Below are 16,180 nucleotides of genomic sequence, written 5' to 3' on the forward strand. Positions count from 1 at the left end.
AAAAAAGTCAAAGAGTAAAAAGAATACAAATAAAAGAAACTTAAAAAGAAGCAGCAGCTGCTACAAATTTCTATGTATAATAGCAGTAAAAGTTGTAGATTAAAATATTATATGCCTTATAGTCAGAGTCAAAAATTGCAAATAATTAAAGTTTGAGAACTAAAGCATCACGTGCCTCATAGTTTAAGTAAGAAAAATATAACACATTAAAATTCGAGAATTAAAATGTCACATGTCTTATAGTTTGGAATCAAAAACATAATTTATTTTTTTATATTTTAATTCTATTTCAAACGAAGACAAAACTCTATAAGATATGTTAAATTATTTAATAATTTTTTCAAAAGATTTTAAATGTAAAATTAATCGCTTATCAAATTATGAATATTGCATTGAAGTTTGATATAAAAATCAAAGTAAAACACATAACATTTTTTAAAACTATAAACTATTTTGAATTAGCTATCCAATCTTTCAAAATTTTATTTTTACTATCTAATCTTTTTACGTGTTAAATTTGAGTGAGTAAATAATACATTAACTTTAAATTTAAATATGTCGTTTAGCTTATAGATTTAGTTAATATACTTCACGTAATTTCCGCAACTAAATTTAGTAAAATAAATTTTAACTTAAATTCTATCAATCTTTTTTTTATTATTCATTGTACAATTTATATCTAAGTGATCAATATTATAAAATTAAAATTTATATTTAATACATATAATCTACACTATTTAAAAATTATGTGTAAAAAATTATATAGTTTAAATTTTTATGACAAAAGAGAGGAGAATTAGATTGATTTTTTTAAAAAAAATTAATTTCTTTAGGCCTAATTAGTGGACAGTAGATTAAAAAAAAGAAAAAATAAAATAACTCTGTTAGCTATTAACATACATTGATATTGAACTAATCATGGCATGAAAAAATAGGAGGAAAAAATAAAAAGAAGTACATGTTTCTTCATTTCAAACCATTATTTATTTTACTATATTAAACTAATGATGGCATAAATAAATAGTTAAAAAAAATAAATAAAAGAACAAATGATAGGTGTCAATCAAGCAATGTGGTGGTAATTCCAAAATTAGTGGTCCAAATCAAAAGTGTACTTATGCTAAATAATAAGAATCTATTTGTTTTAAGCAACATGATATAATATAATAATAATAATAATATATTATTTTGGCTCAATCTCAAGACACTCCAAACCAAACAATTTAAATTATGACATGTTTATTCTTATTCTTCTTGTGACCTTTCCTTATCTAAATTTCAACCCTTTGAATCTTTTTCCATTCAAATAGTTTGACAAGTTGCACTAGGATACTAAATGCTTTAATATAATTACAATTAAATTTTTACAATCTTTTATGGACACTTCCACTTCAATATGAAAGATAACAATAAAATTCAAAAAAAAAATTAATTGTAGTAATCTTAAGGTTCAAAATGATATTGAAACTTTGCTAATTAACATGTTGAGGATCAACAGCACAACAAAAGATCGGCCACCATTTTAATTTTATTCCGTTAGCACGTGACAGTCACGTAGTTGTAAAACAAATATTTTTTTTTAAGAAAAATCAAGTAGGCAAAATAAAATAAAAATGAAATTCTACGAAGAAAACATCAAATTAGCAACATCCAAGAACGAATCTTAGTTAAGATTTGGTGCTAAAAATAAAAAAAATAAAATATTTCATCTAAACATAGAGATGGTTGTTGCAAAAAAATGAAATGAAATAAAATAAAATAAAATAAAATTATGGGAGTGCGTTGGCCTCGATATTAAAAAATAGCTTTGAAGAGCATTAATTATAGCATAATTAGAACAAAGAAACCAACATTGATCCTAATCACATTGCATTTTTATTTGGCTTAATTCTAGTTAGTAAAACAAATATTTTATTAAATTTAATAACTCTGTTAGCTATTATTTATTACAGTTCAATTTATTGAAACATAATTAAAGTTATTAAATTTGCAAAAGCTATTTTGCAGTTGCATGGTAAGAATAGTTAATTTTAAGTAACTAAATAACTCAAATGAAAAATTAAAAGTTACTAGTTCAAAATTCGAGGTCCATTTCAAAATATTCTACAGTTGAGGGGGTCTGCGTGCATTTTTACAAAAAAAAAATATATAATGCGGAAAAAAGGGAGCAATCTCGGCCGTTGGATAAAGAAGAAGAATCAAATTCCGCCTTTTCTATCCTGAGAAGGTAAAATTGAATCCTAACAGGTCCTTTTCTGCAATTTTTCTTTTGTCCTCATATCAAAACTTAATTTTGACACAAGGGGTTTGATGCAAAAACGCTCCCCCAAACATATTACTACAGCTACCTCCTCTTATCTCTTATCTCTCTCTCTCTCTCTCTCTCTCTCTTCAATCTCTTGCGATTTTTCTCGCGCCTTCCCATCTCACTGCAGCGTAATTTCCCCAACTTTTTAATTTTATTCTAGTTTATTTTTCTAATCTGAATTGGAGGCATAGAGATCTAATTCCAGTTTATTTTTCGCTCGTGGATTTGGGATTTTTTTTGGGATTTTTTGTGTACAATTTTGAGCCTGGATTGTTCTAGAAACCCCAATTTATACTGATCCGTCATTTTATTTCTTTTTTTTTTTTAATTCGACAGGACGATGTTGGGGGTTGCGAGGCGAAAGATCGCATGCGAAAGCATCCCTGCTGCGGTAATTAATCACTGAAGAATTATTTTATTTTTTTTTTGAAATTTTTGATATATGTTTTGAGATTAAATCATTGATTTGTGGTGCTATTTGTGTGTGTGTATATATATATTTATATAGATTTTAGGGCAGGCCTTGCAAAGGATTCGGCCTCTCGGATCCATTTTGCCGAGGAATTACTCGAATGGAGCAAAAGAGGTACCATTTTTTTTTTTTTTGGGGGGGGGGCGGTTCAACTAGTGTGCAAAAATGTAAAAAATGGATATAATGATGTTATATTGATAATTGGTGATATGTCAACCTGCTGTAGAATTTTTTGTTGATTTTTATGATGATTTGTTCATAAATTTTGATGTATGCGGGTACCTCTTAATTGTGGGAATTGATATGCCAAAGTTAATTAATCCATTGAATTTGATTAGCAAATATTGGTTTTCTTAATTCTTGTGTAATTTTGCATCGTTTGGTACGAACTCGAACTTGATTTGTCTTCGAGCACATATATTAATTTTTGATTAAGTTTGTGTTATAGATGATGGTGCGTGAAGCTTTAAACTCGGCGCTCGATGAGGAGATGTCCGCGGACCCCAAAGTTTTCCTGATGGGGGAAGAGGTATTATTGTTACTTAACGCGAGCTTTTTTGATTTGGGTTGGCATATGTTTGTTTTACCCTAATGGATCGCTTGCTAATGTAGGTCGGGGAGTATCAAGGCGCCTACAAGGTTAGAAACCAAATAGAAAGCGAGCTTGATTGACCTTCTATTGATTTAATTGTATTTGGTAAATCGTGTTGCTTCTTACTGCAGATCACCAAGGGTTTGCTAGAGAAGTACGGCCCTGATAGAGTGCTCGATACTCCCATCACAGAGGTTGTATTCTCATGCCCTATTCATCAAATCATCTGCATTTTCCTTCTGTCTCTAAACTCTGTTGTTTTTGAACAATTCTAGCTAGCGACTCTCTATCTCACGAACAATTGCTCCTCATATTTGTTTTGTTTTTGTTCTCCCTCTAAGCTCTATTTGCAAACAGTTCTAGCCAATTAATCTCTCTCTCTCTCTCTCTCTCTCTCTCTCTCTCTCTCTCTAGAAGTCGTTCACTAAGGCTAATTTCTCATTACTATTCTGTTTTGACTTTGCGCTTGTAGGCTGGTTTTACTGGAATTGGTGTCGGTGCGGCGTATCATGGCCTTCGACCTATTGTGGAATTCATGACATTCAACTTCTCCATGCAGGTACTTGGCTTTGTTATGTTTATGTAGTTCAAAATATTTAGCACTAATTTATTCAACTTATTAAACTCAAGAGGTCGTTATATGTGGGACAAAGCCATGTATTTGATTGGTTGTAGACCGGTTTATTTCAAATCAGCTCCGAGTCCCTCTTTGAAAAATGTAAATATTATGAAATATGCAAGGAGCTTCTGCAAAAATACTATTAAAAGCATATTGGAGTAAACTATCAGCCTTATAGGAAATATCTTCTCCCAAAAGCTTCCTGCTGGAGCAAAAGCAGAACCTCCAAGTTGGATCTTCTACTTTTGGACTCAGAAACTCATTTAAGCGTCCCGCTATGGCAAAGGCCCTGCACCTTTTACTTCTGATGCATATCTGCTGCTAATCATAGTGTGTGAACTGTTCCAGAAGCCAGTTTAAACAGGCATGGTCTTTTCTTTTCTATGGAGTCTTCACCCTCTCACATCGCCTGTTTATTTTAACAATTTCCCCTCTTATCTTTTAATACAAACTCTGATAGAATGTGAATTATGATTCTGATGGACAAAGATTTGTGATTTTGCGTGTGGAACATACGTCCCATCCAATCTGTGTATGATTAATTTGTTCTTCCACAGGCCATTGACCACATCATCAATTCTGCTGCAAAGACAAACTACATGTCGGCTGGTCAAATATCTGTTCCTATTGTTTTCAGAGGACCAAATGGTGCTGCTGCTGGTGTTGGTGCCCAACATTCTCAGGTGTAATTTGTGTCAAGTGCCTATTTATCAGTTCTATCATTTCCCTCTGTGAAAAAGGATACAAGTAATACGTTGGAGACATCGCTTATTCTGAGTTCATTTTTTGCAGTGTTACGCAGCTTGGTATGCACATGTTCCCGGATTGAAGGTGCTAAGCCCCTATTCAGCTGAAGATGCTCGAGGCTTGCTAAAAGCAGCTATTAGGGATCCAGATCCTGTCGTTTTCCTTGAAAATGAGCTTCTGTATGAGCTTAGTCTTTTGTCATTTATTCTATAAGAGATATGAACCATTATTAATGTAATGCATTATGGATATTTCTAATTTTTCAGCTATGGGGAGTCGTTTCCTGTATCAGCTGAAGTTCTCGATTCCAGTTTCTGTCTCCCAATCGGGAAAGCCAAGGTATCAGTTTGTAAATTTTCGTAACAGTATTTGGAGTATGCAACTATTTTTCGAATAATTTGCTGCATTCTTTCCCCCCTTTGATAGATAGAGCGGGAAGGAAAACATGTCACAATTACGGCATTCTCGAAGATGGTTGGGTACGCACTGAAGGTGCGTAACTATTGTTAACAATATTTTGCTTTTTATATTATTTTAGTTAAAAAGCTTCTATCCTCTTGCAATGATTTCCGGAAGTGCTTCAGTTCTTTTATCTAATTGCTAGTAAATAATGTTCAGGCTGCAGAGATATTATCGAAGGAGGGCATCAGTGCTGAGGTAACAGATTCTGGCGAAACATCTTGAGACTTGCTTTACTGTAAGGGATGGTGGAAATTGTTCCATCAACTCAGCTTGTGTTTCTCTAATTACCCAAAAATTATCGGAAAATAGGTCATAAATCTCCGCTCGATTAGGCCGCTGGACAGAGCTACCATCAATGCTTCTGTTAGGAAAACCAACAGACTGGTGACTGTTGAAGAAGGTTTTCCTCAGCATGGCGTTGGGGCCGAAATATGGTTGACTCTCTCTCTCTCTCTCTCTCTCTCTCTCTCTCTCAAAATATTCTACGGATATTACATAGTAACCTACCAAAAGAAACTTCTGAGACGATTCCCTTCTCTCCCTTTTCAGCATGTCTGTAGTTGAGGAAAGTTTCGAGTATCTTGATGCGCCGGTGGAGAGGATTTCAGGAGCTGACGTTCCCATGCCTTATGCTGCTAACCTTGAGAGGCTGGCTGTTCCACAGGTTGTCTTCTTGGCTTTCTTTTGCATATAAAGTTATGTAACGGAAACACTGTTAGAGCTTCTTTAAAGTTCTGTTTCAAACAACGTCACTCAAATAGCAGTTCTACGGAAGATCCAAGCGGGCCATACATGCCCTATGTGTTGAAATGGCATTAGTCCTATTTATCTTTATTTTCTACAGGTTGAGGACATAGTTCGCGCGGCAAAGAGGGCGTGCTACAGGTCGGTTCCCATGGCAGCAACTGCATAGATGAAACAGCACTTCTCTGCGAATGGCTTGTTTTGTTTTCTTTATATAGTTTAGAAGAGATAAATAACAAAATTGTTTAATGTGATCTTTGCCACAAGTGAGCTAATTTTGCGCAATCATAGCAATCTATGATAAAGGATTGTAACCGGTTCTTTTTACATCAGTTGGTTGATTGGGACTTCTATTGTGCGATACTGGTGTTTCATTTTCATATATTTTTGTTTTCATACATAGTTCATGCAGGTTATGTTTTCCTTGTTAATTTACGATTATTATACGGTAAAAAAATGAGGGGTGAATCTTTCAAATGGAATAAGTATTAGCTATGAAGTTCTACGTCTCACTAAAAGGGGCCAGCATAAAGGAAAACAAAAGAAAATTTTGTCACCCAACAAGCCGAAGCATATCCAAGAGAGAATTATTTCATTATAAATTATGAATACACAGTTTAAACAAGCAATATAGCATTTACATGAACACAAAATCCGAAGAACTCGAGTACTTCATGTGTATTCACATGCCTTGTTTTATTCTACTGCTATATTCCATGATAAAAATTTCAAACAGCTATACATTGTGAGACATCTATGAAACTATATTGCTATAATGATAAGCTACTGGTGAAAAGCTTAAGCTTAATCTTTTATAGAAGGAAAAGAAGAAAAAAGAAACAGAGTAATCTATTACATTGACTGAACCAACTATACTTTGTGTCGGTTGTGGACCTTTGTTTTCCTTCTTACCTCCATTGCTTGCCCTATCGAGTAGGGTCGGAATGCACCGATTAGAACAGAGGAAGGAGAAATTTTGAGCCCGGGGCGAGCTCGAGCGCGAGCTAGAGCCCGAGTCTTTGCTTTCAAAGTCATCCCTGCAGGATGATCTATGGAACCGAACACTGCCCGGTTCTTTACTTTCGTTGCTTCGATTATCGATGAGGTGAAGATGTCCTCCGTGCTATCGAGGGAGGTGTCCAAGTTATAGCCGATCGCGGCGTCGAGATGAGGCGGCGGAAACCTCTCCATTTTCGTGACGCTTGAACTCGTTATCAATCTGGGAATCTGCAGCAGATGGAGAACCACCAAATGAATAATTAGGGAACAAAGAAAGAGATCACAGATGATAATGATCTAATACTCCTACAAAAAGAGTTATTTCACACATACATCCTTAATTGCTTTTGCATTTCCATCCACTTCTGGAGTTACCGCGCCTCTATAGCCTGCATTGCGCGGTCGAGCTTTCATTGTTTTCCCGCATTCTACTGAGGCATTAGCCCTTTCTTTTCTATATCAATAGAATATACACGCAAAGTTTCATTTTCTGATTGGAAACATCTGAACAAACAAATTTAATGCGTATGAGAGAAGGGGCGGGAAAAAGAATCACCTTCTAGGTTTGTCGCGGCGCAATTTAATGTCCATTTCTTTGCTTGGTGGATACTGCGGTAGGCTTGACGGTTCACACGCATAAGGCTCTGTCGTGAAGAACTGAAACCAATAATAGCAATTATTACATACAAATACCAATTTCTTAATGTATTACTTCCAAATTAAACAATGCCAATATCTGCCACCGTCACCCCGTAAAAGTAGAAATCATTACACGGTGTGTAGAGGTTTCGATATTTCATGATATCAGAGTCGGTTTTCTCCCTCTTGTTTGAGATTAGTCTATATATTACTTACTGAAGAAAATTTTCAGAATAATTTTAATTTTTTGTTTTGTAATTTGTGAAATTGCCATACAAAATCCATGTAAATGCATAAAGGTACTCACTTCACTGTTCAGAGCAGCAGTAGCCGTGCCTCGTCCGTCTGGGTCGATCAACAGAAGTGTGTCAACGAGAGCAAGAGCAGACGGCGGCAGATCCTTAAATTTTTCCGATATACAGCGTTCGTACGGCTTAAAAGTAGTTTGCGGCAACTTCAATTTCGTCCAATAATCCTCTGACGGCGTCCCACATAGCTTGAAGATCTTGTGCAACTGCTCCACCTAAATCAAATGACCATAGGAGAAATTTAGTAACCCTTGTTCCCAAATTTTCACCTCGAAATTTTTGTCGGCGCGTGCTTTAACAAAAAAAAAAAAAACAAAATGCATATAGCATAATTGAGGTAGATGAGATCGGCTTCCAATGCCCAACTCGCAAAACGTAATTTTTGACTTTTGGAAGGACACTGCAAATGCTCCTTTACGGTATACATGAAACAGAATGATCATGTATCTAAAAGGGACAAAAAAGTACCTCCGTTCTTCCCGGAAAAATTGGCTCCCCAGTGAGAAGCTCAGCCAAAATACAACCCACACTCCATAGGTCGACACCGACGCCGTAGTAAGTAGCACCTAAGAGGAGCTCGGGCGGGCGATACCAGAGAGTGACAACTTGACTAGTCATCGGCTGCATGTTTTCAGGATCGTAAGCCGTAGCAAGCCCGAAATCCGCTATCTTGAGTATCCCTTCCTTGCTAAGGAGCAAATTCGAGCTCTTTATATCACGGTGGAGGATGCCTCGATTGTGGCAATGCTCGAGCCCGGACAGTAACTGTTTCATGTAGCACTTCACCTGCGATATTAACGAGAGGATAACAATGAACGACAACATGTTCAACGAAAAGAAAATATAAGCAATAAAGTCATTCACACTACGAATTTATGATTCCGTTTTCGAATATCCTCCGTATTTTGTCGATATTGCGACTTCATCCTTAGCAAATAAGACCAACTTTTGATTTGATAATTGTTTGCGTTAAAATTTCTAGCGTAACCGACTAACAGTTGAACAGATGGTACTGTTCATAACTTCTCCACAAATGTTGTAATTTTAGCCGATAAAATAAATTAAAAGTGATTTACATCTACACCCTTAGAAAAATAAAAATCTTTTCCTATCTATTCTATAATAATGTCCAAAAAGATATAGTATGCGGCTAGAATTGTGACCAACGGTCAAAAGTAGTTGACTGAAAAGGAAATAGCATTTCGTTAGACTTGTAATAGATCACGGATTGTCTTCGAAAGCAGCTTTCATGGACTTACTTTTGCATCAAAGAAAACAACAAAACCAAGTTCACATCATTGTGAAACAATATTGAAAACTACTTCTAATTGAACCTCTAATAGTCAACATTCAAAGGAAACACGCATCACATCACTATCTACAATAATAATCCAATATTGATGACTTTTCCATGTAGGGTGCAACTAATATCTAGCTAGCAATAAAACTAAAATTATGTAAGAGTTACTAATTGAGTAATTGTTATGCGTCGAAAAACGATCTTATTATTATTATGCTTTTCCAAATACAACCAAATGCTTATTCTTTCCAAGATTTTCAGCATTCAGTCATTCTTCCATGTGAGAATAATATATATTTACGACGAAAGAATTGCAGCTGTTTGGTGTATTTTGGGTCCGTCAAATTTCACAACTTAAACTACTTTTCAGTTTTTTTTTTTTTTTTTAAAAAGGTAAATTTTGTCACTAGTTAACTGAGCTGTTAATCTTAATCAAAATTTCCAGTTCAACTGATTAAAATAATTCAATTCGAACCAAATTAAAGCTGCAGAGTGAAAAAAAAAAAAAAAATCAGGCTCCTATATTGAAATGTTTACAATTCAGGTTATATATATTATAATATTATAATATATATATATATATATAAATAAATTAAAAAGACATAAATGAATCATTTAGTTGGATGAATGAATACAGGGAAATGTTCAAACAATGGTGTGGTCTACGAATTACGTGGTGGACCACGTCCACGGAGCAACATCTCAGAGTCACAGAGAGAGAGAGAGAGAGAGAGAAAGAGAGAGAGAGCGAAAGAAGACGCCGAGGTGTCGGAGTCAGTCTGGGCCCTAGGTATACCTAATGAAGGCGGTGAATGGTTCACCATCTTCATTACCGCCGCAGCAGCCGCCGCCTCCGCCGCCGCCGCCGCAGCCCCGGGCTCCACCCTCACCTTCTTCAGCGCCACCACGCGCCCCGTCGCCGTGTCCACCGCCTTGTACACGTTGCTATACGTCCCCGACCCAATCTGCATGCGCGCGAGACACACACACGTACACGGATCACACTTCACACAAAGGTGGGTTTGCTTAAGCTGGGAAAAGAGGGGGGGAAAGGTCGCACCTTTTCGAGCTTCTGGAAGGAGTCGGCGCGGCGGGGTGCCCACCCGCGGAGGGCGTCCCCGGCGGCGGCGGAGAGCCAGAGCGGCCACCCGGCGGAGTCCCTCGCGGCGGCGGCGGAGGGGGTGCGGCGGAGCTCTGCGGCGGAGGGGGGCGGGAGAGGGGCGCGGAGGGGGTCTCCGGCGGTGGAGGCGGGGGGGAAGAGGAGGGCGGAGAGGGAGAAGGGGCAATCGTCGTCGGCGGCGGCGTTGAGCTTACCGAGGATGCATCCCATTCCTCATGGGACGGCGGTGAGCGCACCGCGGCGGCGGTAGGGTTTCGGGCGACGGCGCGGCCACCGCCGGTGAGCGCGGGGGTTTAGTTAGTTAAGGAAGAAGATGAAGATGAAGATGAAGAGGACGAGGGACGGGGGAGGGGAAAAGGAATAATTAATACCAGTAAGTAGTAAGATAGATGATGATGGTGATGATGATGCGAACCACATTTGTAAATGTAATAATAAATAAATAACTTAATAAGGGTTTAATACATTTGATATATTATATTATATTATATTATATTATGTTATGTTATATGTTTGTGTAATTGGCACTATTTCTTTACATAATTTTGCTATTTGGGTAGGAGAAGTGGCACGACTTTTATACACCTTGTTGGATGATTGATTTTATAGCTGGCGAATGTTACATCTTGGTTTGGTCAATTAGATTCAACGAACCCTTATTTAAAAAATAATAAATAATATATATATATATATATATATATATTTGAGAGAAGGATAGATTATCAGTTTTGTTTATTTTTTAAAAATAAACTTATAAAGTAATTATACTTCCAACTCAAGTTATCAGATATCAATCATTAAATTCTTAATAAATTATATCAAATACGATGGATAAAAAATAATAATAATAATAATTTGCTTTTTTATAATTTAGTATAATTTTATTTTACCGTCTATATTTTTAAAAAATATATTTTATTATACTCTGATTTCATATCTATATATTATTTTATTCTGTTTGAGTGTTTGAGTGTGGGAACACTAAAAATTACCTAATAATAGAATGATAAATATATTATATTTTATTGTCTTATGATTTATATAGCTTGCTTTTTCCCATTGTGTTCTATACTATACTATACATATATAGTAAGTGCATCTCTAATTTATTTGTTTTTATAAATAGCTTTTTACACTCCAAGGGAAAAGAAAGGCAATATATACATAGAGTCATTTGACACATCAAAAGCCTAGAGCTTGGTAGTAGGCTTTTGCTGCAAAGTTGAAACTAAATTTCAAGTCTCTAAATTAAGTAAAATTTCTGATTTACAGGTTTTAATTCTATTACAACAAAAGACAACAAGAGAGATTAGCAAGCATAAAAAAAATATTAATACTTTTTCAAACCGTTCTAATTAAGCATCACTTATTCAAAATCACCAACAAAATCAAATTAAGAATATGTGAGCTTAAAAAATATTCCACAGAATGCATTTGTGGCCGAATCTTAGAGGCCGATTAGCAGAATCGTGGCACTTAGAGAATCATATAAATTCAATCAGTCAAATATTACTATATCAGTACCTACTTGACACTTAGTCTTAAATATGAATAGATCGGTCAAATATTGCCACACAACGTATACTCGACACTTAATTCTGAATATGAATAGATTGGTCAAATATTGTTATATCAGCGTGTACTGAACGACACTTAATCCTAAATATGAATAAATCGGTGAAACATTATCACATCAGCGCGCGTACTCAACACAACTTAGTTCCTAAATATGAATAGGATAAATTAATAAGATGATTAGTTAGGCACAAGTCCACTTCATTCCAAGAAGTGCAACATCCCCTAGCCTCAATTGTACACCACATTCAAAACCAATTTATTGCTCCCAACAACTTTTTGTTGAAACTAAGGCACTAGCTAGGATGTGGAACCCTACATGGGAGGGACTAAATTGGCGTCATATGTTCAAAACATGATACCAAACATACGTGTGAAAACGATGTTTGCTGTGTTCTCCACATGGTGTTAGGGTTTTTTTTCAACTCTATTGACTCGATTGGCTCTTTAATGGTCACGAGAGTAAAAACATTCGTTTCCATGTGGAATAAGGTGGAGGTGGAGGGTCTTTTACGTTGTTAGATTAATTAATTTCTCGATGTTTTTGTTGTCTTGAACCCTTTGACGATCTAAACATGGGGAAACAAAAGAACAAAAGAAATATCATTATATATATATATATATGTGGCATATGATATCAGTTACTGATCATCAAATGATCTATCATGTATTTTTACTTATTTGGCTTTTGCAGTTATTGAAGAAATTAAGTTTGTTTGAATATAAAAAAGACCGCAATTTAGTGATGCGGATTGCGATAAATGACGGATTGAATAGCAAATATCTTTGGTGCTCCGTAGATGATGTGGTGGAACCAGGTTTGAGAGTGATTTTGAAAAAGAGAGATCCTTGGAAAGAAGAGAGAGAATGAGAGAGAGAGGAATAAGTGGGGCTCTTCATACTTTGTGTGATTGAGAGTTCCTATTTAGACATCTAGACCTCTCTCTCTCTCTCTCTCTAACAATCCGACCCGTTAGTAATAATAATTCATTGGGGTCAAATCACCAGCTCGTTCGGCTCAAATCATCAGTTCAAAATGTTTAAGTCCAGTTATTATTATTAGTATGTAGGCCTCATATAAACTGATCGAAATCAGTATTCCATCCGATGTGGGGTTATTAGGACATTACACTCTCTCTCTCTCTCAAATTCTCTTAATTAGAAATCAAACTTAGATTGTGACCACACATTTTGTTAAATTCTTACAAAAGCAGCACATTTTAAGGAAGACAAAGATGTTTACACTTTCTATTTGATCTCTTACTCCAACAATTTTTAAAGGCTAAATTACATTTCTTCTCTATTAATCTCTCCATGTAAACATGGAGATGTATATATCCACAAAGCAAAGAAAAAAAAAAAAACTATATGAGGAACTCTTTTCAGTCTGTTTTTTTGCTTAAAAATTGTATCTCTCTGAAAAATAAGTGAATATTTGGATTGAAAACATTAATAAGAACTAGAGATATCCCACCCCTCCTTTTGTGACTAGGGGTGGAAACGAGCCGAGCTCGAGCGAGCTTACCTCGGCTCAAATTCGGCTTGAAATTAATTTCGGGCCTAAATTTAAGCTCAAGCTTGGATTGAAATTAATTCGAGCCGAGCTCGAGCGAGCCTAATTTCAAGTCGAACGAGCTCGAGCCCTAAACGAGCCGCTTGAAATTCTCAACATTATATGATCAATAGTTTAATTTGTACAGAACATTATCTATAATTTGATACAAAAATATGTCTAATAGTTCAAAGTATAAAATAATAATATGAAATATAGTATTATAATATGAAAAAAAAATAATTTATGAGTTGAATATCTAATTTTTTCAGCCTCACATGTCTTTTCTTCCGCCTTCAATCTCTATATTATTTATTTTCATTTATGCAGTCAANAAATTGTAAAATTTTAAATTTTAAATTTTAAATTTTGAAATCTATGTTGAAATTTTAAATTTTATATTGAAATTTAAAAGTTAGAACTTGATGCATCTTTACCCAAGAATGATGGAATTTTTTTCCTTTGGTTAGAGTGAATTATAATTTTACTCCATTTTTTGGAGTATAGTTTAACTATGCTTCAAAAATTACAGTCTATTTTTTGCTCCCAAACGCTTCATAGGATAAATTTTCTACGGATGTAGCATAGTTTAATTATGCTACGTTTTTAAGAGTATCCAAACGGGGCCCTAGTCTTAAATATGAATAGATCGGTCAAATATTGCCGCACAGCGTATACTCGACACTTAATTCTGAATATGAATAGATTGGTCAAATATTGTTATATCAGCGTGTACTGAACGACACTTAATCCTAAATATGAATAAATCGGTGAAATATTATCACATCAGCGCGCGTACTCAACACAACTTAATTCCTAAATATGAATAGGATAAATTAATAAGATGATTAGTTAGGCACAAGTCCACTTCATTCCAAGAAGTGCAACATCCCCAAGCCTCCTCAATTGTACACCACATTCAAAACCAATTTATTGCTCCCAACAACTTTTTGTTGAAACTAAGGCACTAGCTAGGATGTGGAACCCTACATGGGAGGGACTAAATTGGCGTCATATGTTCAAAACATGATACCAAACATACGTGTGAAAACGATGTTTGCTGTGTTCTCCACATGGTGTTAGGGTTTTTTTTCAACTCTATTGACTCGATTGGCTCTTTAATGGTCACGAGCGTAAAAACATTCGTCTCCATGTGGAACAAGGTGGAGGTGGAGGGTCTTTTACGTTGTTAGATTAATTAATTTCTTGATGTTTTTGTTGTCTTGAACCCTTTGACGATCTAAACATGGGGAAACAAAAGAACAAAGGAAATATCTATAATGTGGCATATGATATCAGTTACTGATCATCAAATGATCTATCATGTATCTTTACTTATTTGGCTTTTGCAGTTGTTGAAGAAATTGAGTATGTTTGAATATAAAAAAGACCACAATTTAGTGGTGCGGATTGCCATAAATGACCGATTGAATAGCAAATATCTTTGGTGCTCTGTAGATGATGTGGTGGAACCAGGTTTGAGAGTGATTTTGAAAAAGAGAGATCCTTGGAAAGAAGAGAGAGAATGAGAGAGAGAGAGAGGAATAAGTGGGGCTCTTCACACTTTGTGTGATTGAGAGTTCCTATTTAGACATCTAGACCTCAATCTCTCTCTCTCTCTCTCTAACAATTCTACCCGCTAATAATAATAATTCGTTGGGGCCAAATCACCGGCTCATTCGGCTAAAATCATCAGCTAAGTCCAGTTATTATTACTAGTATATAGGCCTCATATAAACTGATTGAAATCAGTATCCCATCCGATGTGGGACTATTGGAACATTACACTCTCTCTCTCTGAAATTCTCTTAATTAGAAATCAAACTTAGATTGTGACCACACATTTTGTTAAATTCTTACAAAAGCAGCACATTTTAAGAAAGACAAAGATGTTTACACTTTCTATTTGATCTCTTACTCCAACAATTTTTAAAGGCTAAATTATATTTCTTCTCTATTAATCTCTCCATGTAAACATGGAGATGCATATATCCACAAAGCAAAGAAAAAAAAAAATTATATGAGGAACTCTTTTTAGTCTGTTTTTTTGCTTAAAAATTGTATGTTTCCGAAAAATAAGTGAATATTTGGATTGAAAACATTAATAAGAACTAGAGATATCCCACCCCTCCTTTTGTGACATCATATAAAAAGGAGCTCCACATGCATGGAAATTAATTTGTTTCCCATATATATATAAAGTGGTCATGTACTATTACAAAGAGAATGAAGTAATTAATACAAAAAAGAGTAGGCATTGGATACTAAATGCTAAAAGGAGTTGGCACACAAAAAGGTCTTTGAGATGAATTGTACATATATCATATATGTCTCCTTTGGAGCTCATGACATAAATTATTGCGTAGACCTAGCCCACCATGTCACTTCTCCCATAAAACTTTAAACTTTTCTCATTTTAGAAATATTTTCTCAAAATATGGTGGAAATTGCTAGAACATTTGATTGATGCGATGCATCGTGTTCAGACAATAATATTTCAAAGTTCATATTACATAGAGAGGCAAATGATTGTCGTTGTTCTATAAAAGCAACAATATTGTTTTCTTAATCTTGTGATTGTTTTCCACACGTTTGCTTGATTCCACAATGTATACATCATAAATGTCCATATATAGTTTAAGGTATAAATCTAATTATATAAGCAATCTGTATACCCTGTTAATAATATTATTATTAATATTATTTTTTTTCCTCTTTTTTTTAGGAACTTATATGAAAAGCG

The 16,180-nt window shown here is 35.2% G+C and overlaps 2 protein-coding genes across 2 annotated transcripts; one reads left to right on the top strand and one right to left on the bottom strand.

The window, feature by feature from the left end:
• On the top strand, positions 2,313-6,307 carry LOC109721645 (pyruvate dehydrogenase E1 component subunit beta-1, mitochondrial). The gene is made up of 15 exons (XM_020249352.1): positions 2,313-2,436; positions 2,645-2,699; positions 2,817-2,894; positions 3,229-3,309; positions 3,393-3,419; positions 3,504-3,566; positions 3,845-3,931; positions 4,549-4,674; positions 4,784-4,917; positions 5,005-5,077; positions 5,165-5,230; positions 5,357-5,395; positions 5,510-5,634; positions 5,750-5,864; positions 6,045-6,307. The coding sequence occupies exons 2-15, from the start codon at positions 2,649-2,651 to the stop codon at positions 6,111-6,113; spliced, it is 1,134 nt and encodes a 377-aa protein (XP_020104941.1). The 5' UTR covers positions 2,313-2,436; positions 2,645-2,648; the 3' UTR covers positions 6,114-6,307.
• On the bottom strand, positions 6,518-10,858 carry LOC109707318 (probable serine/threonine-protein kinase At1g54610). The gene is made up of 7 exons (XM_020228528.1): positions 10,251-10,858; positions 9,950-10,155; positions 8,359-8,755; positions 7,890-8,105; positions 7,500-7,600; positions 7,277-7,397; positions 6,518-7,171 (listed from the first exon to the last, which is right to left on the bottom strand). Exons 1-7 carry the CDS (start codon positions 10,518-10,520, stop codon positions 6,815-6,817), a joined length of 1,668 nt encoding a protein of 555 aa, XP_020084117.1. The 5' UTR covers positions 10,521-10,858; the 3' UTR covers positions 6,518-6,814.

This window comes from Ananas comosus, linkage group 1, assembly GCF_001540865.1.
Source record: "Ananas comosus cultivar F153 linkage group 1, ASM154086v1, whole genome shotgun sequence".
Lineage (NCBI taxonomy): Eukaryota > Viridiplantae > Streptophyta > Magnoliopsida > Poales > Bromeliaceae > Ananas > Ananas comosus.